Source organism: Talpa europaea (genome assembly GCF_964194135.1).
Source record: "Talpa europaea genome assembly, chromosome: 6".
NCBI lineage: Eukaryota > Metazoa > Chordata > Mammalia > Eulipotyphla > Talpidae > Talpa > Talpa europaea.
In genome coordinates, this window is record NC_140072.1 from 81,321,859 (window position 1) to 81,347,643 (window position 25,785).

At 40.9% G+C, this 25,785-nt stretch overlaps 1 protein-coding gene across 1 annotated transcript in view; it reads left to right on the forward strand.

Moving 5' to 3' along the window:
- FAM124A (family with sequence similarity 124 member A) overlaps positions 1–23,392 on the forward strand; it is a gene marked incomplete at both ends in the record, with an annotated part of 91,215 nt that extends 67,823 nt beyond the window's left edge. Inside the window, one exon of the mRNA XM_084235145.1 lies at positions 22,595–23,392. Within this exon, the coding sequence (XP_084091271.1) occupies positions 22,595–23,392 (798 nt within the window). The remainder of the gene's footprint in view (positions 1–22,594) is intronic.
- Between the last annotated feature and the right edge of the window lie 2,393 nt (positions 23,393–25,785).

Genomic DNA, 25,785 nt, shown 5'->3' on the forward strand with positions numbered 1-25,785 from the left:
TGAGAGGGGAATAGCAATAGAAACTCTTGGAATTTCCATTATCCATATCATTTTCTAACAGTTAAGTGAGAGGACAAGTTCAATGCACTTTAGTCAAAATAGTTGTATAAAAAGAGGGGAAAAGAAGATGCTGATCTGATTTAGATTGTGGGGATAAGAACCAAGATAAGAATATGTCTGTGCTAATTCCACCTCTCCTGCTAGTTGTCTTCATGCATATTTTACAAGGCACAATTTCCTGGGTCTCAATTTTCACAGCTTTTCAGAATCACAGATTTTTTTTAAGCTGAAGAGCTGCAAGAGTGTTCTTCACAGAGAGTAAGAAAGAGGGTTTAATAATTGTGAAGATTGTATAGTTATGAAAATATGTAAAATCTAATCATTTAGACTGTTTCTTTCAGCAGCCATAAAAGTAGGAATGGGCCTTACTTAGACTTAAGAAAAATAGAGCCATGATTAGGGAAATCAGAAAATTGACCTACAACTGCAATACCAATTCCTTTGTAAGTTAAAATCACTTGGGGTGCTTTTTCACTAATGCCTGGGACTCACCCCAGAGATAGATTCAATTGCTCTGGGGGGGGGGGGTATTTTTGTTTTCCTACTTGATTCTTACATACACACTGGATTGCGAAGTATATATTACAAAATATATACAATATAGTCTCTCATTTCTGCTCCTCTTGACATAATTTCATGGCCTCAGTCTTGACAATACCTTGCCAGTATCTTTTCTGGCAAGTACAGGTATTCTGTGATCCTAGTGATGGCATGGGGGTGGGGGGGCAAAGTTGAGGAAATCCAGGAGTCAACTATGATGACTGGCGGTAGTCTGGTCATTGCATAAACTTGGCTAAGTTCCCTGAAATGTTTTGAAGATGTTTAGTAGACTTGATTCATTGGTATTACCTTTTCTTAGATGTGATTCCTTTTCCGATATGGGCAGTTATCTCCACCTCACAGTAGCACTAGCTTTGAGTTTTGGCAGTCCATTTTTATTTATGTCACGTGATAGCCATGGTGCCTCGTTATCCTTGCACTAGTGATCATAGTACTGACCAAAACACAAAGGTGGTGATAAATCCCCCACACTTGAAGATGGTCAGAGACTCTCTGAATGTGAGATCATTATTTCCCTTTTCATGGTATGCTGGGTGACCCACTTCAGGAGAACCAGTGCTGCTTACATCCTCACTTTCATTTGATAGAGCTGGAGGCATGTGAGGTCAAGAGGTTATCATTGAGAGATGCATACCCTCTGTTCCCTGCAAGGTTGAGAGTGAAGACTGTGATCCCTGCCGGTCCTCACAAACTAGGGAACTAGTGATTGACTCTTGTCTTTCTCATTCTGAGCCAGTAAATGGGCATGACTTGAAGCCCCAGGCATGGTGTTGTCAGAACCCTAGGAACAGAGTAGGAAGGAGATGATGGCCAAGCTAAAACAGAAGTGGAGCAAGTGCATGTGCAGTGCTTGTCAGCCTGACTTAATTGGTGAGTGCGTGGTACAACTGGAAAACCGGTTTTAAACAAAAGACCACTGGCCAAATCTGGCTCACTGTTTGTTTTTGTAAATAAAGTTTTGTTAGAATACATAAGCATAGCAGTTGAGCCCCTAGATCAGCTCCCCCTTCCCTATTCCATTAGAAGAATGAAGTTTATTCTCAGGAAAGATGAACCAGGGGATCTGAGGACACCAAGGATAGTCGAGGGTAGAAGTGCTGCACTGAACCAGGAAGAAGTACAATTCTCTGTCCTCAACAGCATCCCCCACCCCCAGACCAAAACTCTGACTTTCTTCAACAATATGAGCTTCCAGGTTTCTGACACATGTCCACATGAGAAATTGAGGAATTCCTCTCTGGAGAAAATTAACCATGACTACTGTACCAGACAGTGCAGATACAGGACATACCCATCACTGCTCAAGGTTCTAATGAATATCCCTGCTCTCAGAAATAAGACCCAGGGTCTTGTGAGAGTTTCAATTCAATGCTTTTGAATTCAATTCAGTTCACTTCTTTCCATTATTTTATAGTAAGCCTTATGAAATTGCTGTTTTTAAAACTGTCCATTTATCAGTTTATAAAAATTAAAATTTAATTTTAAAATGACATAGAGGGCCACCTTGGTGGCCTAGGGGTTAAGTCTCAGCTCTATCACTGCTACAGCCTGAGTTCTGAGTGCCATTGGGATTCTGATAGGGATTGCATGAAGTCTGGGTATTACTTTAGGTAATACAGCCAATATAGCCACATGAATTGTGTTCATTCTTCCAGTGCATGAGTATGGAATATCTTTCTCAGAATAGACAAGATTTCTCTCAATTAAGTCCTATAGTTTTTAGTGTACATACAGGTTTTGTGTGTCTTTGGTTAAACTTATATAAAGGTACTTAATTCTCAAGTCAATTTTAATGGCATTTATTTTTCTGCTACTTCACTATTTGCACGTAGAAACAAAACAGTAGCTTGCCACTCTATTCACTTATTATTACTCTGTATCACTTATTATCTCTAATAGCATTTTACTGGTGTGTTTGCAGTTTTGCATGTATGTTATGTCATCTACAGTGGTAGTTTTACGTTTTCCTTTCCAACGTGCATTTCTTTTATACCCATTTCTTATCTAATTGCTCTTGTTAGGGCTTCCAACATTGTACGAAAATTAGTGGTGAAAGTAGACATTCTTGTCTTATTCTTAAGTTAGAGGAAAAATACCTGATTTTTCACCAGTAAATAAATATAATGTTGGTTGTGGGTTTGTCATATATGGCCTTTATTATGTGAAAGTAAATTACCACTATACCCATTTTGAGTTATATCATAAAAGGATGTTGAATCTTGTTGGATGCTTTTTGTGTGTCAATTGAGAAAGCATGTGATTTTTGTCCTTTTGTTGATGTGGTACAGTAAGCTTATTGATTTGCATATAATAAACCATCCTTGCATCCCTGGAATAAACCCCATTTCATTATGGTGTATAATTCTTTTAATGTATTATTGAATTCAGTTTGCTAGTATTTTGTTGTGTATTTTTGCATCTATGTTCATCAGTGATACTAATCTAGAGTTCTTTTTTATAATAATGCTTGTCTGGTTTTGAAATCAGTAATGATGGCTTTATAGAATGTGTTTGGAAGATTTTCCTTTTTTTCAATTTTTTTGGAAGAGAAGGAAAGTTATTAATTCTTTCAAAGGTAGAATTCACTAGCAAAGCCATCTGGTCCTGGGCTTTTAGATTACTATTTCAATTTCCTTACTTGTAATTGGTCTGTTCAGATTTTCTATTTCCTCTGGATTTGGTCTTAGAATGCTCAATGTTCCTAAGAAATTGTCCAATTCTTGTAGATTATCCAATTTGTTTCCTATAATTATAATATCCATGTTTTGTATATTTATAGTAATTTATAAGTTCTCTCATTTCTGATTTTATTGATGTTCTCCATCTCTTATTTGTGAGTCTAGGTAAGGTTTGTCTATTTTACTATTCTTTTCAAAGAATCAGTTCTTGGTTTCCTTGAACTTTGGAATTGCCTTTATTTCTGCTCTAATTTTTATTATTTCCTTATTTTTTTCTGACTTTTGGCATCTTTTTTCTTTTTTCTCCTTCCTTTAGATGTAAGCTTACATTAATTTGTAATTCCTCTTATTTCATGAGGTAGGCCTCTGTTGCTATAAACTTCCCCCTTAGCACTGCTTTTGCCACATCCTATAGGTTAGAAGATAAGTCATGTCTTCATTTTCATTCATTGCCAGGTATTTTTTTCACCTTTGGTTTCTTCATTGACCTAGTAGATATTTAGTAGCATATTGTCTATTCTGTAGAAATTTGTGCTTTCCCCTCTTTCTTCTTTCATCTGATTTCTAGTTTCATGTCATTGTGATCCAAAAAGATGCTTGATGTGATTTCAATCATACATTTATTGAGACTGGTTTTAGATTCCAACATGTGATCCAACCTTGAGAATATTCCAGGTGAACTTGAAAAGAATGTGTACTCTGTTGTTTGAGGATGGAATGCTCTGTAAATATCTGTTAATTCCTTCCTATCTAGTTTGTCATTTAAGGCCACTGTTTCCTTGTGATTTCTATCTGGATGATCTGTGCGTTGCTTTAAGTGGAATATTAAAATCATCTATTATTAAGTTACTGTCAGTCTCTTCTTTTAGGCCTTAACATTTTCTTTGTATGTTTTGGTGTAAATATATTAATATTATGTTTTGCTTTTGTATTGAAATCTTTGTCTCTTGTTACTTCTTTTGGCTGGAAGTCTGTTTTATCAATGTATAGTGGTCATTGCATTTATCAATGCATTTTTAAATTATCCATTGACTTGGAATACCATTCTCCATCTCTTCATTTATTTTTGTCTTGCGTAAGTGAGTCTCTTACCAGCAGCATATAGTTGGGCTGGGTTTTTGTTTGTTTGCTTTTAGTCCATCCAGCCACTCTGCCTTTTGATGAGTTCCATCTAGCTACAGCTCAAAGTTAGGGTGATTATTGATAGCTGAAGGCTTGCTACTGCCTTTTTGTCTTTTGTTTCCTGGTTCTGTCCCTCTGTTTTGTTCAATTTGTTGTCATTTTTTTCTTTCTTATATAGATTTCCTTTATACATTGCTTGAAAGAAAGGTCTAATAGTAGTAAACTCCTTCACTTTCATTTGAATTAAAGGAAAGCCATTATTTTCTCCTCATACCTGAAAGAAAGTCATACAGGATATACTATTCTTGTCTGACAGTTTTTATTGTTGAGTATTAAAATTTGATGAGAGCCTAATTGCTCTTTATAAATTACTTGATATTTTTTTCCTCCCTTGCAACTTTTTATATTCTTTGTCTTAAACTCTTAATAGTTTGTGTGTCTCAGTTAGGTCTCTTTGCATTTAAATAACCAGGTATTCTGTTAATTTTATGGACATGTATATTCAGTTCCTTCTAGGTATAGAAAGTTTTCAACTATTATTTCTTTTTATCTAATTTTTTTTACATCATTGTTCATTTTTAAACAATATTTGCTTCCCCACACCCCCTCAGGTGTAGTCCCCATAGAGTTTCCTTCACCAGTGCACCTGTCCACCATCACCTCAGTCCCCTGTGCTCCTCCCTCCCTCCCTCTGATCCCTCTCCTGACTCCTCCCTCCCCTGCAGTATGTCTCTGATTTATAATTGTCCATTTTTGCTTTGTTGTGTTTTGTACTGTTATTATTTTTCTCCCTAATGTCTTATTTGATTCCCCTGTATTCCTGCTATAAGTGAAACCATGCGATATTTTGCTTTTTCCTTCTGGCTTGTTTCACTGAGCATAATTCCTTCTAGCTCCATCCATGCTGCTGCAAATGGCATGAGTTTATCTTTTTTGATTGCTGAATAAAATTCCATTGTGTATATGTACCACATCTTCTTGATTCAGTCATCTATATTTGGGCATTTGTGTTGTTTCCACGTTTTACCTATTGTAAATAGTGCTGCAATAAACATAGGGGTACAGGTGTTCTTTTGAATCAATGTTTTTGTGTTCTTTGGGTAGATCCTTAGCAGTGGAATTGCCGGGTCGTGTGGTAGCTCCATTTTTAGTAGACTAAAGGAACCTCCACACCGGTTCCATAGTGGTTGGACAGTTTGCTCTCCCACCAGCAATGTAGGAGAGTTCCTTTTTCGCCACATCCTCACCAACATTTGTTGTTGCTTGTTTTTTTTGATATGTGCCATTCTTATTGGTGTAAGGTGGTATCTCAGTGTGGTTTTGATTTGCATTTCCCTGATTATAAGGGATGTTGAACATTTTTTCATATGCCTGTTTTCCATTGGCATTTCCTCTTTGGAAAAATGTCTTTTACATTCTTCTGCCCATTTCTTGACTGGATTGTTTATTTTGTTTTTGTTGAGCTGGGTGAGTTCTTTGTATATCTTTGTGATCATCCCTTATAAGCTGAATGGAGTGCAAAGATTTTTTCCCAATCAGTGGGGTGTCTCTGTTTTGATTAATGTCTCTTTGGCTGTACAGAAGCTTTTCAGTTTGATGTAATCCCAGGTGTTTATCTTTGCCTTCACTATTACTGCTTTGGGTGACGAGTCTTTAAAGATGTTATTGCGATGTATATGTTTTGTAGTGTTTTCCCTATATTTTCTTCTATATATTTTATGGTTTCAGGTCTTTTGTCCAGTTCTTTTATCCATTTTGAGTTGATTTTTGTGCATGGTGAGAGGTAGTGGTGTAGTTTCATTTTTTTGCATGTGGTGGTCCAGTTTTCCCAGCACCATTTATTGAGCAAACTGTCCATGTTCCATTGCATATTCTTTGCTTCTTTGTCAAAGATTAGTTGTTCATATAAGTGTGGCTTTATTTCTGGGCTCTCTGTTTGGTTCCATTGGTCTGTGTGTCTGTTTTTCTTTCAATAGCAAACTGTTATAATTATTATGGCTTTGTAGTATAGCATGAAGTTTGGAAGTGTGATATCGCCTTTCTCCTTTGTTTTCATCAGTAGGGCTTTGGCTATTTGTGTTTTCTTGTGGTTCCATATGAATTTCATCAGTATTTGTTCTATTTCTTTGAAGAATATCATTGAGACTTTTATTGGAATAGCATTGAAGCTGTATATTGCTTTTGGGAGGGTAGCCATTTTAATAATGTTAATTCTTCCAATCCACGAGCAGGGGATGTCTTTCTATTTCTTTGTGTCTTCTTCGATTTCTTTTAACAGTGTTTTATAATTCTCTTTATATAGGTGTTTCACCTCTTTTGTTAGATTTATTCCCACATATTTGATTTTTTTGTTTCAATTATAAAAGGGATGGTTTTCTTGATTTGTTTTTCAGATTGATTGTTTGTGTATTGTAAGGCTACTGATTTTTGTGTGTTGATTTTGTATCCTGCTAGTTACTGAACTGGTTGATTATTTTGAGTAGTTTTTCTGTGGAGTTTTTAGGATTCTCTATGTATATTATCATATTGTCTGCAAATAGAGATAGTTTTACTTCTTCTTTCCCTATTTGGATTCCTTGTATGTCTTTCTCTTTTCTTACTGCCCTGGCTAGGACCTCCAGTATTATATTAAAGAGCAGTGGTGAGAGAGGACAACCTTGACTTGTTCCTGATCTTAAAGGTAAGGCCTTCAGCTTTTCGCCATTGAGAATAATATTGGCAGTGGGTTTGTCGTATATGGCTTTTATCATGTTAAGGTATGTTGCTTCTACCCTGAGAATTTCAAGTGACTTCATCATAAATGGATATTGGACTTTGTAGAATGCTTTCTCAGCATCTATTGATATGATCATACGTTTTTTTTTATTTTTCTTTTTGTTGATGTGTTGGATTACACTGATCGATTTTCATATGTTGAACCATCCTTGTGCCCCTGTGATGAATCCTACTTGATCATGGTGTACTAGAATCCTACTAGTGATGAATCCTACTTGATCCTTTTGATGCACTGTTGGATTCTGTTGGCAAGTATTTTGTTGAGGATTTTTGCATCAGTGTTCATTAGGGAGATTGGCCTGTAATTTTCTTTTTTTGTGCTGTCTTTGTTTTGGGTATTAGTGTAATGTTGCTTCATAGAACATATTTGGTAGTATTCCTTCTTTTTCAATTTTTTGAAAGAGTTTGTATAGGATAGGTACTAATTCATTGCTGAACGTTTGGTAGAATTCATTTGTGAAGCCATCTGGCCCTGGACTTTTGTTTTTGGGTAGTACTTTGATTACTGCCTCAATTTCACTGCTTGTAATTGGTCTGTTTAGTTCTATTTCTTCTTTGTCCAGCTTTGGATGATTGTATCGTTCTAGCAATTTGTCCATCTCTTCTAGGTTGTTGAATTTGTTTACATATAAGTGTTCATAGTAATCTCTGATTATTCTTTTGATTTCTATTGATTTCTGTTGTGATTTCTCCTCTTTCATTTATAATCCTATTTATATGTATTTTCTCCTGTTTTTTCTTTGTGAGCCGGGCTAGAGGTTTGTCTATTTTGTTTATTTTTTCAAAGAACCAACTTTTGGTTTCATTGATCTTTTGAATTTTTTTAATTCTATTTCATTTATTTCTGCTTTGGCTTTTGTTATTTCCTTTCTTCTACTGGCTTCAGGGTTTTTTTGTTGCTCTTTTTCTAGCTTTTCGAGATGTGAGATTAGGTTGATTCTTTGAGTTCTTTCTTGTTTCTTGATGTGAGCCTGTATTGCTATATATTTTCCTCTTATTACTGCTTTTGCTGCATCCCATACATTCTGAAAAGTGGTGTCCTCCTTGTTGTTCAACTCAAAGCTTTTTTCAATTTCCTCTTTGATCTCCTCAGTAGTCCAGTGGTTTTCCAGTAGTGTTGATTTCAATTTCCATGACGTGGGAGAGTTCCTTGTTTTCTTTTCATGATTTATTTCTAGCTTGATGCTTTTATGATCGGAGAAGATAGTTGGAATGATTTTGATCTTCATGTATCTGTTGATGTTTGTGTTGTGGCCAGGATGTGATTGATTCTGGAGAATGATCCATGCGCACTTGAGAAAAATGTGTACTCGGATTTTTTGGGGTGCAGTGTCCTATAGATATTTGTTAATTCCATGAGTTCTATGTCTTTATTTAGGGCTCTAGTGTCTTTATTTTTTGTCGCATTGATCTGTCCATTGGTGAGTGTGGGGAGAGTCCATTGGTGAAATCTCCCACTATATATGTATTTTCTTTAATGTCTGTTTTCAGAGCTGATAATATTTGTCTAATATATTTTGGTGCCCTTTCATTTGGTGAGTACATGTTGATGAGTGTTATATCTTCCCCTTGATCATAATGTAGTATCCATCTATGTCTCTTGCTACCTTTTTTAATTTGAAGTCTATTTTATCTGATATAAGTATGGCTGTTCCTGCCTTCTTTTTTGGTCCATTGCTTGTAGGCTTGTTTTCCAACCTTTTACTTTCAGTCTATGTTTATCTTTTGTGGTTAAATGTGTTTCCTGGAGACAGCAGAAGGTTGGATTTTGTTTTTTAATCCAACCTGCTACTCTGTATCTTTTTATTGATGAGTTTAATCCATTTACATTTAGTTACTGTTGATCTGTTGGCATCTGTATTTGTCTTTTTTTTTCCCCCCCCCTTTGGTCTTTTTTGTGATTTTATTCCTTGCTTTATTCTGTTCTTCTTGTTCATTGTAATGAATTTCTGGAGTTTCTGTTTATCTGAGAAGATCCATATTTTTTCTTCATAGAGGAAGGAGAGCTTTGCAGGGTAAAGTATTCTTGGTTGGCATTTGCTGTCTTGAAGTTTGCTGAATATGTTACTCCATTCTTTTCTTGTCCATAATGTTTCTTCGGAGAAGTCTGAAGTTTCCCTTATAAGTTATCTGTTTCTTCCACCTTGCTAGTTTCATTATTTTTTCTTTGTCTTGGACTCTTTTAAGCTTTACTGTTATGTGTCTTGCTGTAGTCTTCTTTTCATTGTGGTAATTGGGAGTTCTCACTTTTTGTATGTCTATGTTTGTCTCCTTTTTCATGCTTGGGACGTTTACTTCAATTATCTCCTTGAATAACTTCTCAGTTCCTATAACTCTTACATTTCCTCTCTTTATGGAGTCTGATAATTGTCTAAGAGTATCCTCATACTTCTTCATTTGCACTTCTCTCTCCTTTTCTTTTGGCTCTTTTTATTTCTGTATCTTCGATAGTACTAATCCATTCTTCCTTTTCATGGATTGTTTTCATTGCTTTTCCCAGAGTTTTTATCTCCTCTAGTAATCTTTTAATCTCCTGCATTTCTTTTCTTTCTTTTCTTAAGGCCTCAATTTCATTCTTCAGTGATTATTTGTCTCACATCATTTTTTTCCTTTGTTTTCTTTCTGCTTTTTAATCATGATAATCATTAATTCTCTGATAGGCCGAGAAGTTCTTCCATGTCATTGTTGAGCTCTGGTGACTGTATTTCTTTTTGTGGTGTGTCCTTCTCCTGCGGGCTTTTTTAGTTATTTATATTTTTTCTTCTCCCTGTTGTTTGCTTTCTAATTTGTTCTATGCATTGGGATGTTGTGCCACTGGTGTTGGCAGACATCTCTTTGGGGTGCTCCTTCAGTGGTGTCAGAAACTGTTTACCAGACCGAGTCCAACACTGTATGCCAAAACTCTACCAGGCTGTTGATGCTATGTTGCTGGGCACTGTCCCTTACAGTTCCCTTCCTCTATATTTACTTAGTTCCAGCAGGGAATCAGCTAGTTGGTGATTTTGTTCTGGTCACTAGGTGGTGCCCAAGACCTGTACTTGCTGACCTGTGCTTTTTCCCAGTGGTTCTCTGAGAAAAGGAGGGGAGAGGACCACCTCAACACAGGGACTTTTGTTCAAACTGGGTGCTGTGTCTGCCCCATGTCCACAGCTGTATGGATCCGGTGCCCTGAATTCTGCACTCTAGGTCTCAGTTCCAGAGCTATCAGATCCAAAACGCTGGCTGTCACACTGTGCAGTGCCCACTGTTATGGCACGTCCCATGCCCTGGATCCTGTGCCTGGCTCTCAGTTCCAGAATGGGGTCTTGCTTCACGCCTTGTTTCCCTTCTTACCCCCGTTTGCATGGCCCACCCTCTTTGAGAGTCTGAGGGTGGTTTTGGGATCCCTGGCTTCCAACCATCAGGAAGTTGGTGATTTTATTCTGGTCACTAGGTGGTGCCAGAGAGCTTTCCTAGTATCCTTCCAGAACTGCATTTTTTTCCCCCAGTGGGTCTCTGGGGAATAGAGTGGGGGTTGCGTGGAGCGCCTCAATGGCTTGGGGGAGCTGTCTCTGCCCTGTGTCCCGCCATTGTGGGGATCCCAGGACCTGAATTTCAGTCCTCAGTTCTCAGTTCCAAAGCCCTCAGATTCGGGACACGGGCGGTAGCCCAGTTCAGTGTCCGCAGAAGTGGCACCTTTTGCACCCTGCCTGTGTGCCTGGTTTTTGATTACTGTGAGGGTCATTCATCTCAGTGATGGTTCCCACAAGTCTCCCCACAAACCTAGGTCAAGGGCTTGGGCCCTGGGCAGCCGCGATCTGCATATGCTTTTCGAGCTCCCATGCTTTTCGAGCTCCAGTGCTTTTCCACACAAGCTTACCGCTGGCCTTGGGCTATTTGCAGGTCTCTCTGTGGAGTCCTTATCTTCTGGGGCCATTCGCTTACCTCCGTGGTGATTCCCGCATGGTTCTCCACAGTTCCTGTTCAAGGGGCATGGTGACTGCAGTAGTTCCTTTCCACTCACCATCCCGCTTGATCTCTAGTTTGTTTTTGGGTTTTTTTCCTCCTTTCTGTTGGCCGGAGTGTGCCAGGTTTGTGGGTGGGGGAGGGTAGCAGGGGTCTGAGCTTTCTTCTCTTCTAGTCCTCTTTTATGGCAACTTTCCTCTTTGGGCAGTTTGACGGAGTCGCCCATTTATCTTCTGGTTCTCACAGGGACCTGCGCTTTTTCTCCCTAGGGCTTTTTTTTTTTTTTTTTTTTAATGGGCGGACTTATTCACAGTGTTTTCCCCACCACTGTGTTGATCCTCAGCCCCTCTGTCTCAACTGTCATTTCTTTCAGTAAGTTCTCTGTTCCCCTCTCTCTTCACAGAATCCTTTCCTAAAGATGTCAGAGAGTTCTAATCTCTCTTCTTCCACCTGGGTTATTTCTAGGTTCCCATCTTCAAGCTCACTCCTCTCTTTCCATGGCATTCTGTAACACTTGATCTCATTTATTGGATTCTTCACATCTTCAATCTGTTTCTTAAATTTTTACATTTTCCTCAATTTTTTTCCTGACCTCGCTAGTATGCTTGTCAAAGTTTTTTTTAACCTTAGAATTTCTTCATGATAGCTATTTTGAACTCTCTCCAAAGGGGGATATAATCTTCCATGTCTTTGAGTTGGTTTCTGAAGAGAGATTGTGATTTAATATAAGCAGCATATCACATGGCTGCCAATATCACACTTACCACATGTGCAATGCATTACTTATTGCATTGTTATATGCCACTGATCACATGCACAATATGCCATTTATTGCATGGGAGCTCTGTGCTTCTCACTGCATATGAAATATGTCACTTGTTGCATATACAATGCACCATTTATTTCATGAGGTCCATATGCAATATGTTGCCTACCACATGCACAATCTTACTTATTGCATGGCTGCCATGGAATAAGTGGGATAGTGTGCATGTTATATGCAACATATTGCATATGCAGTAAGTTACATATTATATGGTCCTTATGCGAGTAAGTGGCATATTTTGTGTGTGGTAAGGGACATATAGCTCTCATGCAATGTGATGCATTACACATGTGGTAAGTGTGAGATTATATACCACCCATGCAATAACATGTGCATGCGATAAACATAGCACACAGGCAATAAGTGACATATTACATAATTCTCATGTAGTGACATCATGCATGCAGTAAGTGGTTTTATGTTCAATGACATATCTTGGTATAGTGCATATTATATATATATATATAATAAATGTATGTACTATGTAATACACTTACCCTGTGACTGCCATATGTAATATGTGGTATATGCCATATGTAATAAATATTACCATGTGTAATGACATGCCTTATGAACCATATATAATTATATATAACATAATGCATGATGATATATATCACATATTTATACATTTGTAAAAATATATAATATATAGTACACATAATATATATAGGATACAATATATAATATACACTATGTACAACTGGTATATATTACATTGGGTTGTCAGAAAAGTCACGACATGTTTTTGCTTGAAAAAATACGACTTATCCTACAACCCAGTGTATAGCATACATGTAAAACATACAGAAGACATCACCAAAAATGTTGTTTTAAACATTATCCTAAATTTGTTCATTAGTTCTACATTGCGGGGTACAAAATCAATACAGAATGCCAGTGTATTAAAAGGATACCAGTGAGCTAAAAGGATACCCTATTTACAATTGCATCAAAACGAATAACCATGAAAGACATGTATGCTGATGAAAAATTTAAGACTTAGATAGTCCATGCTTGTGGATTGGAAGAATTTTGGATTGGAATATTTAAATATCCATACTTTCCAAAGCACTCTATAGACTCACTGCTATCCTTGTCAAAATTCCAAGGCTATTTTTCACAGGAAAAAGCAGCAATCCTCAAATTTTTATGGAACTACAAAGGAATCTCACTCTTGAGAAAGAACAGTAAGGCAGGAGGCATCAACTCTTAGGTTTCAAACTATATTACGAAGCTATATAATAAGAGTATGGTATTAGCATAAAAACAGAGTCAGACAAATGGAAGGAGAGCCCAAAAATAAATCCATCCATATAATGTCAATTTATGATAAAAGAGCCAAGAATCTATAAGGGGGAAGGATAGACTATTCACCACAGTGCTGTGAAAACTAAATACCCTCAAGCCAAAGAATGAAAGTGGACTACCATTTCATGCCACACACAAAAAATAAAATTACTTAAGACCTGAAACCTTAATACTCTGAGAAGAAAACATGGATGGTAATCTCCTTGATGATGATTTTTTGTATCTTATTCTAAAAACAAAGGGAATAAACAAGTGAGACTACATCAAATTAAAAAAAAAACAGTGAAGAGGCAAGCTATGAAAGAGAAGAAAATGGCTGCAAGTTGTACATCTTATATGTGCTTAATATTTAAATACGTAAAGGACTCATACAATTCAAAAGTGAAAAAAAAAAGCCTACTTAAAAAAGAATCTTAAGTCACCTTCACCATGGACATGACAAATCTCTAATGATGCAGGGAATAATTTTCAAGGAAGGGAACCAGAAAACCAGACAAATACAGGTCCACACAAAGGATAAAATGAGATAAGCAGGAAAAACAAAGCTCTCTGAGGAAGAGGCCCCATCCCAGGTGTGGAGATTTGTAGTCAGGAGGGATTCTAAATAGGCAGAAAATTTTTCGGGGTATGAGGAGTGCTAGCCCTCCATCAAGCATCCCGACCTTCTGATTCTGCACAACAGAGATGAGCCCCAGCATTCAGGGCTGGTGGGAAAAACACCATGGAGAATCTAAGCCCTACAAGGAACAAAGAACCTGCTCTTAAAGGGCTCATGCACAAACTCATCTCAGAACTTGGCACAGTACCATCAGTCTATAAAGCCCCCAAATCTTTTTTTTTTTTTTTTTTAAAGATTCATCTATTTATCCATGCAAGCACTGGGCACAGTCAGAAGCACGGGAGGGCGAGAGAACCCACCAGAGCCAGAGCAGGTAACAGAACAGGCAGACCTGCGAAATGCACTGCTGAGGGCAGCAGCGGGCAGCAGGAGAGGTCTGTCGTGCCATGCTGGACCCCCGCTGGCAGCCAGGGACCAAACCAGCACTGCAGAGGCTGCGGGCAGCCCCGCAGCCCAGCGCTCAACTGCTGCGCCACCAGGGGAGGCCCAAGCCCCCAAATCTTAAATGAAGAAAACACAGTTACCACTCTCACCACATCTGAAAGGTAGGAAGCTTTGGGGATAGCACCCCCAGACAGGTCAGAAACACTAACAAGCCATCTTGTAAACTTCATGCAGTCTTACTAATTCCAGCCAAGGGATGCCATCTTAGAACCTGCTAGAGACTGGAGAAGCTCTGCTGACATCTCCACCTACTCGAAAACATAACCATGTATCACTACTCAGCACCCAAAAACTTCTACACATCACCACCTACTGCCCAGAACCTCCTTAAGTCACTGCCACACCCTACAAGCTGTTGCCTGGACATACCTGCAGCTCACAGTGGCAGCCTAACGTGACTGGCAAGGGCCCAGAGTATGCTACCACCAGCACAACACAAGTTTGTGCTCTGTGCCCATCCACCATGCTGTAGCTGGGTCAGCAGCCCCACTGACATAATAGGAAGGCAGGAGCTGGGATGCGCCTGGAGTGCCAACCACAAGGCAGCAGTGTGAGAAATGGAAGCCTCCCCTGCTCGTGACTGGGGACAATCAATATAACCAGTGACTGATCTGCCTAAATGGTAAACTTAACATGATCCCTACCAATATACCTGCAATGTTTTCCAAAGGAACTGGACAAAAATTATGGAAATGTATATGGAACCACAAAGACCTTGAATTGCAGAAGCAATCCTGAGAAAAAGGAAAAGAAATGGAGGTATCACATCATCTGATTTCATGTTACTTTACTATAAAACAACAGTACTAAAAACAATATGGTATTGTCACACAAATAGGTACATATCAGTGGAATAGAACTGAAAGCTTAGAAATAAATCCAAACACATACCAGTGCCTAATCTATGATAAAGCAGCTAGAACCATACAATGGGAAAAGGACAGTCTTGTCAGTAAATGGTGCTGGGAAAAGCCACCTATCAAAGAATGAAGTTGGATCACTCACTAGCCCCACACACAAAAATAAACTCCAAATGGATTATTTAGCTATTTTTATTTATGGATTATTTAGAGGATATCTAGAAGGCCAATTAGTATATGAAAAAGTGTCCTTCATTGCTTGTAATAAGAGAGATACAGATTAAAATCACATTAAGACAATACCTCATAGCCATGAGAATGTCACATATTAAAAATACCTCCAACTGCAAAGAAAGTTTGTTCAATAAATGGTGCTGGGAAAACTGGGTCGCTACATGCAAAAGAATGAAGCTTGACCACTACCTCACACCATACACAAAAATCAACTCAAAATGGATTAAAGAACTAGACATAAGACCTGAAACCATAAAATACATAGAAGGAAATATAGGTGAAACACTACGTGATTTGCACATCAAAGACATCTTTACAGACACATCACCCAAAGCAGTGATAGTGAAGGCAAAGATAAACAGCTGGGACTACATCAAATTAAAGAGCTTCTGCACAGCAAAAGAGACAATAACAAAAACAAAGAGAAACCCCACCAACTGGGAGAACATTTTTGCACCCAACACTAATGATAAAGGACTGATCACAAAAATCTGCAAAGAGCTGATGAGACTCAACAACAACAAAGAAAATAATCCAGTCAAAAAATGGGCAGAAGAGCTAAAAAGAAACTTCTCTGAAGAGGAAATGCAAATGGCCAACAGGCATATGAAAAAATGTTCAACATCACTTGTAATCAGGGAAATGCAAATCAAAACTACCATGAGATACCATCTTACACCAGTGAGAATGGCACATATTAAAAAAACTAGCAACAACAAATGCTGGCGAGGGTGTGGAGAAAAAGGAATTCTTCTGCACTGTTGGTGGGAGTGCAAACCGGTCCAACCACTATGGAGAGCTGTGTGGAGATTTCTGGACCTACTAAACAGAGCTTCCATATGATCCAGCAATTCTACTCCTAGGTGTTTACCCAAAGGACACAGAAACATCAATTCCAAAGAGCACCTGCACCCCTGTGTTTATAGCAGTACTGTTTACAATAGCTAAGCTTTGGAAACAACCCAAATGCCCAAAAATAGGTGACTGGATCAAGAAGATGTGGTACATATACACCATGGAATATTACTCAGCATTCAAAAAAGATAAACACATGCAATTTGCAGCAACATGGATGGCGCTGGAAAGGATCATGCTCAGCAAAATAAGCCAAAAAGAAAAAGAAAAATACCGGATGGTCTCACTCATAGCAGGAATCTAGAAAACTTAAATAAGGGACCAGGAAAATGAATAACTATAAGAAAGTGAAAATCAAAATCAACAAACAACTATGAACCAGAGACACTCTATGGGGGTAGGGGGCGGGAGGGGAGGGATTGGGGTCAAAATAAGGGGGTTGTAATTGTATGGGGAATATAAAAATAAAATTAAAAAAAAATAAAATCACATGTCAGAAAGAAAAAAAAAATACCTCCAACTGAAAAAGGAACTCTCCTGCACTGCTGGTGAGAGTACAGACTGGTCCAACCACTATGGAGAGCTGTGTGGAATTCCACAATCTGCTAAAAATGGACCTTCTATATGATCCAGCAGTCCCACTCCTAGGTATTTACCGAAAGGACACAGAAACATTTCAAAAGGACACCTGGCCCCTATGTTTATAGCAGCACTATTTACAATAGGTAAGTTATGGAAACAACCCAAATGCCCAAAAATAGATGACTGGATCAAGAAGATGTGGTACATATACATGGAATTTTACTCAGCTATCAAAAAGGATAAACTCATGCAATTTGTAGCAGGTTGAAGCTGGAAGGGATTAAGCTCAGCGAAATAAGCCAGTAAGAAAAAATACTGGATGGTCTCACTCATAGCAGGAATTTAGAAAACCTAAATAAGGGACCAGGAAAAAGGCTAATTATAATAAAGTAAAAATCAAAATCAACCAGCAACTATAAACCAGAGCCACACTACAAAGGGGGGTGGGAGGGGAAGGGAATAGGATCAAAACAAGGGTGGTGGGAATTGTATGGGGGCTATAACCAAGATGAAAATGCATACATTGTGAAAAAATGAAAAATGATGTAAAAATACATATATAAAAAATTAAAAATCGTCTGTTAAAAAAATAAAAATACCTCCAACAAGTGCTAAAGAGGATGTGGAGAAAGGGGAGCTCTGTGACAACTATTGATGGGAATATAAACTGGTACAACTATTACGGAAAGCAATCTAGATTTACCTTAAAAAAAATTAAATGGAAATACCATTTGACCCAGCAATCCTACTCTTAGGTATCTATCCAAAGAACATGAAATTTTTGTGCTAATGAACACAAAAATCTCTATGTTCCACAGTGTTCACAGCAGTATTATTTACAATAGATAGGACATGAAAGTTCCTGAATGTACACCAATAGACGAGTGGATCACGTGTACATCTATTCTATGGAATACTATGCAGCCATAAGAAAAAAATGAAATGCAACCATTTTTAACAAAATAGAGGGAGTTTAAGAGAACTGTGTGTAGTAAAGCAAGTCAAAACAATAAGAATAAATACTTAACATTCACACAGTGGACAATTCAATAACAAAATCCTTTCAAAAGTCAGTGGACATCAGTCAACACTGAGTGCTCTGCAGTTGAGAGGGAGAGGGGAGGGAAAGGTCAGGGCATATAAGCCATGGTGGTGAGGCTAGGGAGGAGGAAACAGTAGCCACACCTAGCTCCTTCCAGAGATGTGAGTTAAAGAGTGAGGAAGTAAAGATCAAATCTTGAATGTCAACAGCCCTTGAGTAGAAGAGGCTAGATATTCATACAGGTAGCGAAAGGAGCAACCAGAGATGTTGCAGGCTGACACAGAAACCAAGACAAGAGCATTTTAAGGAGAAGAGAAAAATCAACAGGGCCCAAAAAATAAATGACCATACTCTGATATAGCAATCCCACTTCAGGGTGTTTATCCAAAGATAACGAAAACAGTAAGTCCAAAAGATTATCTACACAATCATGTCTACTGACACATTATTTCTAAAAGCTTAGAAGCAAGTGTCCATCAGAAACGGATAAAGAAAATGTGGCAAATATACTCAGTGGAGTAGTATTCAGCCATAAGAAAGGAAATCCTGCCATTTTTGATAACATGCGTGGACCTTGGGGGCATTATGCTAAGTCAGAGAAAGACAAGCATTACCTCACTTACACGTGGACTCTCAGAAAGAAAAAATGCTTATCTGTACAGAGAATAAATTGATAGTTGCTAGAGCTGGAGAGGTGTGGAGTCGGCAAAATGGATGAAAAGGGTCAAAGATACAAGCTTGCATGTATAAGTAAGTCCTGGAGATGTGATGTACAGTATGTGTGGCATATTTGAAAGTTGCTAAGAGTAGATCTTAAAAGTTCTCATCACAAGAAAAAAATTGTAGCTAGTGTGGTGACAGGGTTAACTAGGTTTATTGTGATCACTTGCAGTATCAGGTTATACACCTGAAGCTAACATGTTCATTATACCTTGGTTAAAAGGAAAAAAAAAAAAAGTGTGCCTTACTTTCAGTGGACATATGAAAACCACCCAGAGAACAGTGAAAGGAGAAGTATGTTTTTCTTTAGAGCAAAGTCTGATTGTCATGTGAACCCACTGTCCAGTTTCTTTGAGACTGCTCCTAATTTTCCTAAGTCCCATCGCTGGCTTGTTGCACAGCACACAGTGTCATGCTGGTGATGTTTCTGCCGAGGACAGAGCAGGAGGACATGGTCTTTCTCAGAAAGAAGAGGTAGGAAGGTGAACATGAGACACTGCCTGGGGCAGCGAGGCAGGGCAGAACCCCCTTCACTAAGAATGCGATCTCTGTGCCCCGGAACAAAGACCCTGACTCAGACCACTTTACCACCCCAGCTGCAAACTGCCTGTGCTCAAAGCTGCAGGAGAAGCTGCTCATGAGTCCACTCTGGTAGTTTCAGAGAGAAACCCAGATCTCCTGGCTAGTTGACTTAAGCACATTCCTTTATGTGATGCTATTCTGTTTCTTAGAGAAAGAGGAGTCCAGTGAGTCAGCCAGGCTACAGTGCCTCCAAGAAAAGGAAAGGAAGCCAATGACTCCAAGGTACACTGCTGCTGTCACTTGGAGAAGTTCCAGATTCATTCCCCGAGTGCTAGGGGAGTCTCCCCGTGGAGGAGGGTACAGGGAGTTGTTTCACTCTAGAAAGGTCACCTGGGAAGAATGTCCTGAAACACCTACAGTGATTCATTCACGCCTCTAGTGTTGTTCCTGGTCAGGTCAGACAAACCAACCACAGAAGCCAGACACAGCCACCCGGGAAGGGCACAGAAGCTGACATTTCTGCCTCAGGCAGAGCTGCAGAGCTGTAGAGTACCACCAGCTCCGCAGCAGGCGTGTCCCCGAAGGGCATCCTTCTCCAGTTCTTGCCCGAGATCCTGCCATTATTACCAGTCAGCACTGTGCCAGCTGGAATGCCCCCCACCTGCAGGCACCTCCCAGTGCATATAGGCACCCCTGGGTTGAAAATGACCAGGTGAAAAATCACCTTTCTTCAAAGCAGAATTTTGGATTTATCTGTACTCCACCTGCATGATTTAGTAAGAAATAAGACAGAGCACAGGGAGTGACTTAAACAAGTACAGTGATGAAAATTTCTGCAAAACTACCAAGTATTCATCCTCTGCCAGTTGTGCCTGATTTTAAATCATTTTAACTCTCCTCTGCCCTGACAGTGGGAAGACTCAGTTGTCCCCTCGCAGTTCCTTGCATGGGATCGTAGCCTGATGCTTCTCACGAAGCACCTAGGAGTGGAATTGCACACCCACAGAGGTTCCTCCTTGGTGCAGATTTAGCCCGAGCACAAGTTCCCAAATAAGACTCTGAAGACAGAAATTAGAGAGTAGCACACACCAAGTAAGAAAGTCCTATCCGGCACCAGGGAAATTGGGCTTTGGGGAAAAATAAGAGAAATTTTAACTGATAAACATAGGCTCTCCTGGAAGCAACTCCATAACTTAGTACTTTCTTCTCTAAAGAGCATCAGGCTGTATTTTTTCTTTTATTTAGCCAAACTCAAGTGATTGAGAAATTGGTTTATCACAGCACCCCCTATATCAGGCACACCTGGGCCTTCTCAGGTTGCTCTGTACCCCACCCTGAAAGTGTGACTTCACTCATGCTGAAACTCCTGTTATGTGTCACACTGAGCAGGGTGTGTGCTGAGCAGGGTGGCGCTTGCCGAGCACAGAGTGTGCGGGGAAGCCAGGTCGCTGAGCAGAGCAGTGCAGCACAGAGCCAGAGGGCTGCTGAAGTCAGGGGCCCGAAACACAGCAGCAAGCCCTGGTGGGCAACTCACAGCCTGGGAGGAACCAGCTCTACTCAGAACCTTCCTCCCTTATATTCTGCTGAGCCCCCCACAATCTGGAGCCCCTCCAAACTCAAGTCTTACAGTGAGAATGCCTTGTGGAGCATAATCTTTATCAGGAGCACACCATACCCAGCTACAACCCGTGCTAGAAGCATTTTCCATCATATTTGTTGATCTGTAACTCAGGACAGTTATAATTAAGGACAGCAATGTCCTTAATCGCGGTTCTTCACCTTAAACTCCACCCTTAGAGTGACTTGGGAATTTCAATATGTTGCAGAGACAGAAGGGCAGCAAGAGGATCAGCAAGTCACAAGCACAAACACACATGCACACCCCCACACAGAGTGTGGGGACTGAAGATTAAGAAGAGAATGGGGTATGCTGGGTAGAGGACCCATAGAAATTCCTGAATATCTATATTGGTGGGCCTCCCTGGTGGCGCAGATGTTAAAGACAGCACTATCAAGCTATCGCCAGCCACTGCAACACAAGTTCGATCCCCGAACGGCCAGGGAGGTGACCCACAGGGCACAGCAGACCTCTCCTGTCTCTGCCTCTGTTCCCCTCAGCAGTGTATTTCAGTAGATCCGCCTGTTCTGCTCCCCACTCTGTCTCTGGTGAATCCTCTCACCTCCCCTGCAGCTCAGCCAGCCAGCGTCATGTCTCCCTCAGAGCCCTTGATTGCATTCTCCTCTCTGAGTCATTCTCTTTGTCTTCCATCCTTTGGATGAAACAGAAGTTTCCCATGGTCAAAGACTGAGTCCTCATTAAGTCTCCCCTCCAATATCTGTAGTGGTAATATGTATTATTATATATTACATTATAGATTACCGTAATATATATTACAGTAATATATATTGCATTGAACTAAAAATCCCTAAGCAGCTGTGGTTTGTTTCTGTTTAACAGAGAGGCTGGCTGTTGGTTGTGTACAAAGGTCCACTGTGTGTCTCAGCCTGCTGGTTTCCATATCACCTTAACTTCAGTCAGAACCTCTTATTTAGGGACACATAAATTAGATGATCCAGACCTTCTGTCCCCAAGTCCATTAGCTAATTGAAAATTTGCATAGTAAGGTAGGCTGGGCACTATGCTGGACCAAGTAGACAATCAGCAGCAGACCCAGGAGGAAATGTGAATTGGAAAAAATTTCCCCGTTCCATGCAGTAGCAACAGGGCCCTGGTGCTGCAGGGAGGGTGGGGGAGAAGAGGACAGTGAGCGGGTGAGGGTGACACTGCTCCTCCAAGCCCCACTAGGTCATCTGCAGAGTCAGTCCACAGTCAGCAGCTCCTTTTCCTGTACTTTTTCTGAAATGCAAAATACAGAGAGGAGCAAGTAAACCGGAGCTGACCCCGACAGACCCTCACTGGGCAAAGGCGTACTGCCCTGAGCACGGCGCCCCGGGATGGCGACCACGCGGGCACTGCAGGGGGAGGTTGAGCTGATCTGAAATGGCCCACTCACAGCCCAGCCTGATGGCTTCCATCCTCTCATCAGTGACATCTCCAGAACCTCGGTGCTTTGGCTGAAGGGAAACAAACCATACCAGCTTTCTTTTTGCATTAAAGGGTCATTCTTATTTTCTCTGTCATTCTCAGCCTCGCCCTCACTCTTGTTGCTAATCTGATGAGCCCCTGTGTCCTGGAAGGATTATTCCCAGCTGCCCCAAGGGGCCTCCTCTCCTCCTAGACTCAGTGGTCTCCAACTGAGAAGTTTGTGGATTGTATCCCTGGACTCTGCTCCCTGTGTCTTTGGTTTAGAGTTCCTGGTAACGTATTAGCTGCTAGAAGTCTCCAGTTATCAGCAAGCAACTTCCATGATGCATTTAACACCCCCAGGTGGCCCCCCAGTCCTGTGCTAATGCAATATGTGCTCTCTTCCCCCACAGGCACAAAGGGTACACCAGAAGTTTCCTAAACCCAGCAGAGGGCACCACTGCTCAGGGAAGAAACCTCATTCCATGCCTTCTCCAGGTGCTGTCCTACTGAGCAACACTCCTGGCAGTGGCCAGCAGCCCCTGCACAACCGTCCATACTTGGGGCTCAGCCAGACGGGCCTGCCTACTGGGCAGCAGCAGGAAATGACCAGACAAGCCAGGGCCCCTCCCAGCCTTCCCTGGTCTTTCCAGAGAAGCAAGTCCTTGTTTTGTTTGCCTACAGGAGATCCCTCCTCAGCTGTACCACAGTGGTTTTCAAACACAGATAGCCCAGGGCACAGGGCATCAGAGTTGGGGCACAGCCACCCCCTCTCCATCGATGATTTAGAGGGAGCCCAGGAAACAGATGTAGACACAGGCCTGCGACTATCTGCCTCAGACCTCTCTGTGGTCTCTGCGTATTCTGCACCCAGTAGGTTCTGCAGCACCACGGAAGCGCCCCTCCCCACCGAAAGGTGCGCCAGCCTCTCGTCAAAGCACAGGGATTCCAGAGAAGGACCGCTGCCTGCTGGGAGCAGGGTGAGCACAGAGTCCTCCTGGGCGTCCCTCCCTTTCTTCACCAAAGGACCTTACAGCTCTTTGGCGACAACTGTTGCTGATCCCCCAGCTTCCAGCGCCTCTTCACTGACAGAGACACCCCCAGAGCTCCCTTGTCATTCTCCCAAGGCTGAGCAGACTGGCAGAGACATCCCACCAGGCCCAGTGTTGTCTGGATCTGGGGACAATGACATGGAAGAATTCTACATCTGAGCACTCTCTACTCCTACTTTTCAGACCCACAGGCTCAGGGCTCATTGCCCCATTGGGGCCTGATGCTGCCATGTCTTCAGCCCCGCTTCCCCAGGTCTGTCTGGAATCTACTGTCTGTTTCACGGAGATTGGTAGTGCATCTGCCATCCACCCATTCTTACCTGAGAGGTGGTCTATTTCTAGGGGCTCTGTGAGAAAATACTGGCATTTTTATGCAAATAAATTTTCAACTAACTTAAGTCATAAAATATATTTTTTGAATATTCACTTCCATTTGAAATATGGTTGAGTGTACTTCATATAATTTTTTGAAATGAAAAGAAAAACTGGGCAATTTTTCATGCTGAGAAGGAAAAACAAAGCCAAAATGTTGAATGTGGAAGAGATATTAAGTGGCATGTATGAGATTAATGCACAACCACAGGCACAACGTGCACCTCACTGGGGTCCCCAGTGATATTTACATGACCAGGGAACAGTGGCCTCAGAATTTCCAAGTACTGCTTCTAGAGGGGAAGCCAGCTTGATCCGACAGCTGCAGACTCAGCAGACCACAGTCATACCTCACTTTGCAGCCATGCAGCTTCTGGAAATCTGGATTTACCCAAAAGCGGTAAATAATGCTTCATAAGGATTTAGCATGAGTAACAGACTCTTGGTCAGACTTCTGGACTTGCGTTCCCAAAACTACGTTTTTGTATACCTTCAGCAACACAGTCATCGTAACAAGTGAGGGTCTCCAGAAGACCCATCCCACTACCTGTATTTACCAGGAAAAATGGTTTATAGGAATCACAGATTAGCAAGTATTAGACATCCTGTGTAGGTAGACTTAAAAGTCTTTGGTTTTACAAATTGCAATGTAAGAGCTGTAGACGGAGCTATGTAAGTAGCCACACTCGAGACTGCTTTCTCCAGTAGACATGCATCGTCACACACCCTTTCTCATTTTTAAACACACTGTCGTATTTTAACTGGCATTTCAATTGCACAGTTTAGTAAACACTCCCTCTTCTTCAAGCTTTACATGAATTGCTCTTGTGGACACTGGTGTATCGCTAGCTTCCATGAGGGCCTAGGAGCCTTGACTTAAGGAGTTCTAACCCAGCCCTGGCTTCTCCTGCCTGTTGACTTTTTCTGTCACAGTGTAAGTGGTGTTTAAATCTCACCACTCTCCCACTGCAGCAAAGGTATGTTTACAATCCCCGCCTCAGCAATGCCAAGCACTGGCATCAGGGGCAGTGCCCAGCTATTCCCTGGATGCTACTTACCGTTGGAGGAGAAAACCAAGGAGTTACCTTGCTTGTTCCTCATTGTGGTGCTCTTTGCCTAAATCACTCATGGCCCAATTTTTACTCCTCAGGAAGTGCCCAGACACAACCTCAGAATCCTTTCCAACACAGCTTCCAAGTAACCATCAGACTTGAGCTGAAGCCTCCAGATGTTGCCAGCCCTGTCATGGTGACCTTACATCCTGCCCCATACATCCCAGATATTCCAGGTCTCTGGATAATGATATTGATTCCATTTAAGTAAACAGAAAATGTGGTCTCTTATAAACCTAGAGCGAGTAAGCAACTTTTACTGAAAAGGCTAGGTAATACATATTATAGGTTCTACCAGCCACACTGTCTGTGTCACAACTACTAAGCTCTAACATTTCAGTGGGAAAACAGTCATGGGAGTTACGTAAATGAATGGTTGTGGCTGAGTTCAAGTAAAACTTTATGTACAAGAACAGAAAGAGGGCCAGATTTGGCCCAAGGGTAATAGTTTGCCAAGCTTTGTAATAGACTGAGGTTAACTCAAGATTCCAGTCAACAACAAAGGATCTAAGTCAGCAGGCCAAGATAATGGGCTCCACAGTGACTGCAGGACCATGGGGCTCAGAACAGTGAGGAGCTTCTTTCTGAACAGAGGACTCCTAGAAAGCCATTAGGCTGCCCACACCTGACAGATGTGACTCACAGTCAGGGCATGATGAAAAGCAACACGCTAAGAGAAAACTAATAAAGAGGTGATGATGCAGTATCCGAAGGACAGTGGTTAAACTCATGGTATCACAAGCCAATGAGACATAAATGAGGGGCAAACTGCCAAGCAACAGCCCTTCCTGTCTTCATCCTTGATCAGTGCCCTTAGCTTAGTGCACCTGCATGCACCCCTAGGTTTGCTTTAGAACCTGACTGTAATGCTCTCTGGTGGCACCCTTTTTCAGTGATCCACCACCCTCCCGACCCCCGCCAAGTCCAGTCTAGTTTACCAAGCAGAATGTCCCCAAAGGATGTTAACAGAAAATGCAAGATGCCCCCAAAACACAGGGGAGAAGGAAAAGGAAGTTCCCTACAGACCACATTCAGGTGCCCTCCCATACCCCATGCCATGTCCTCTGA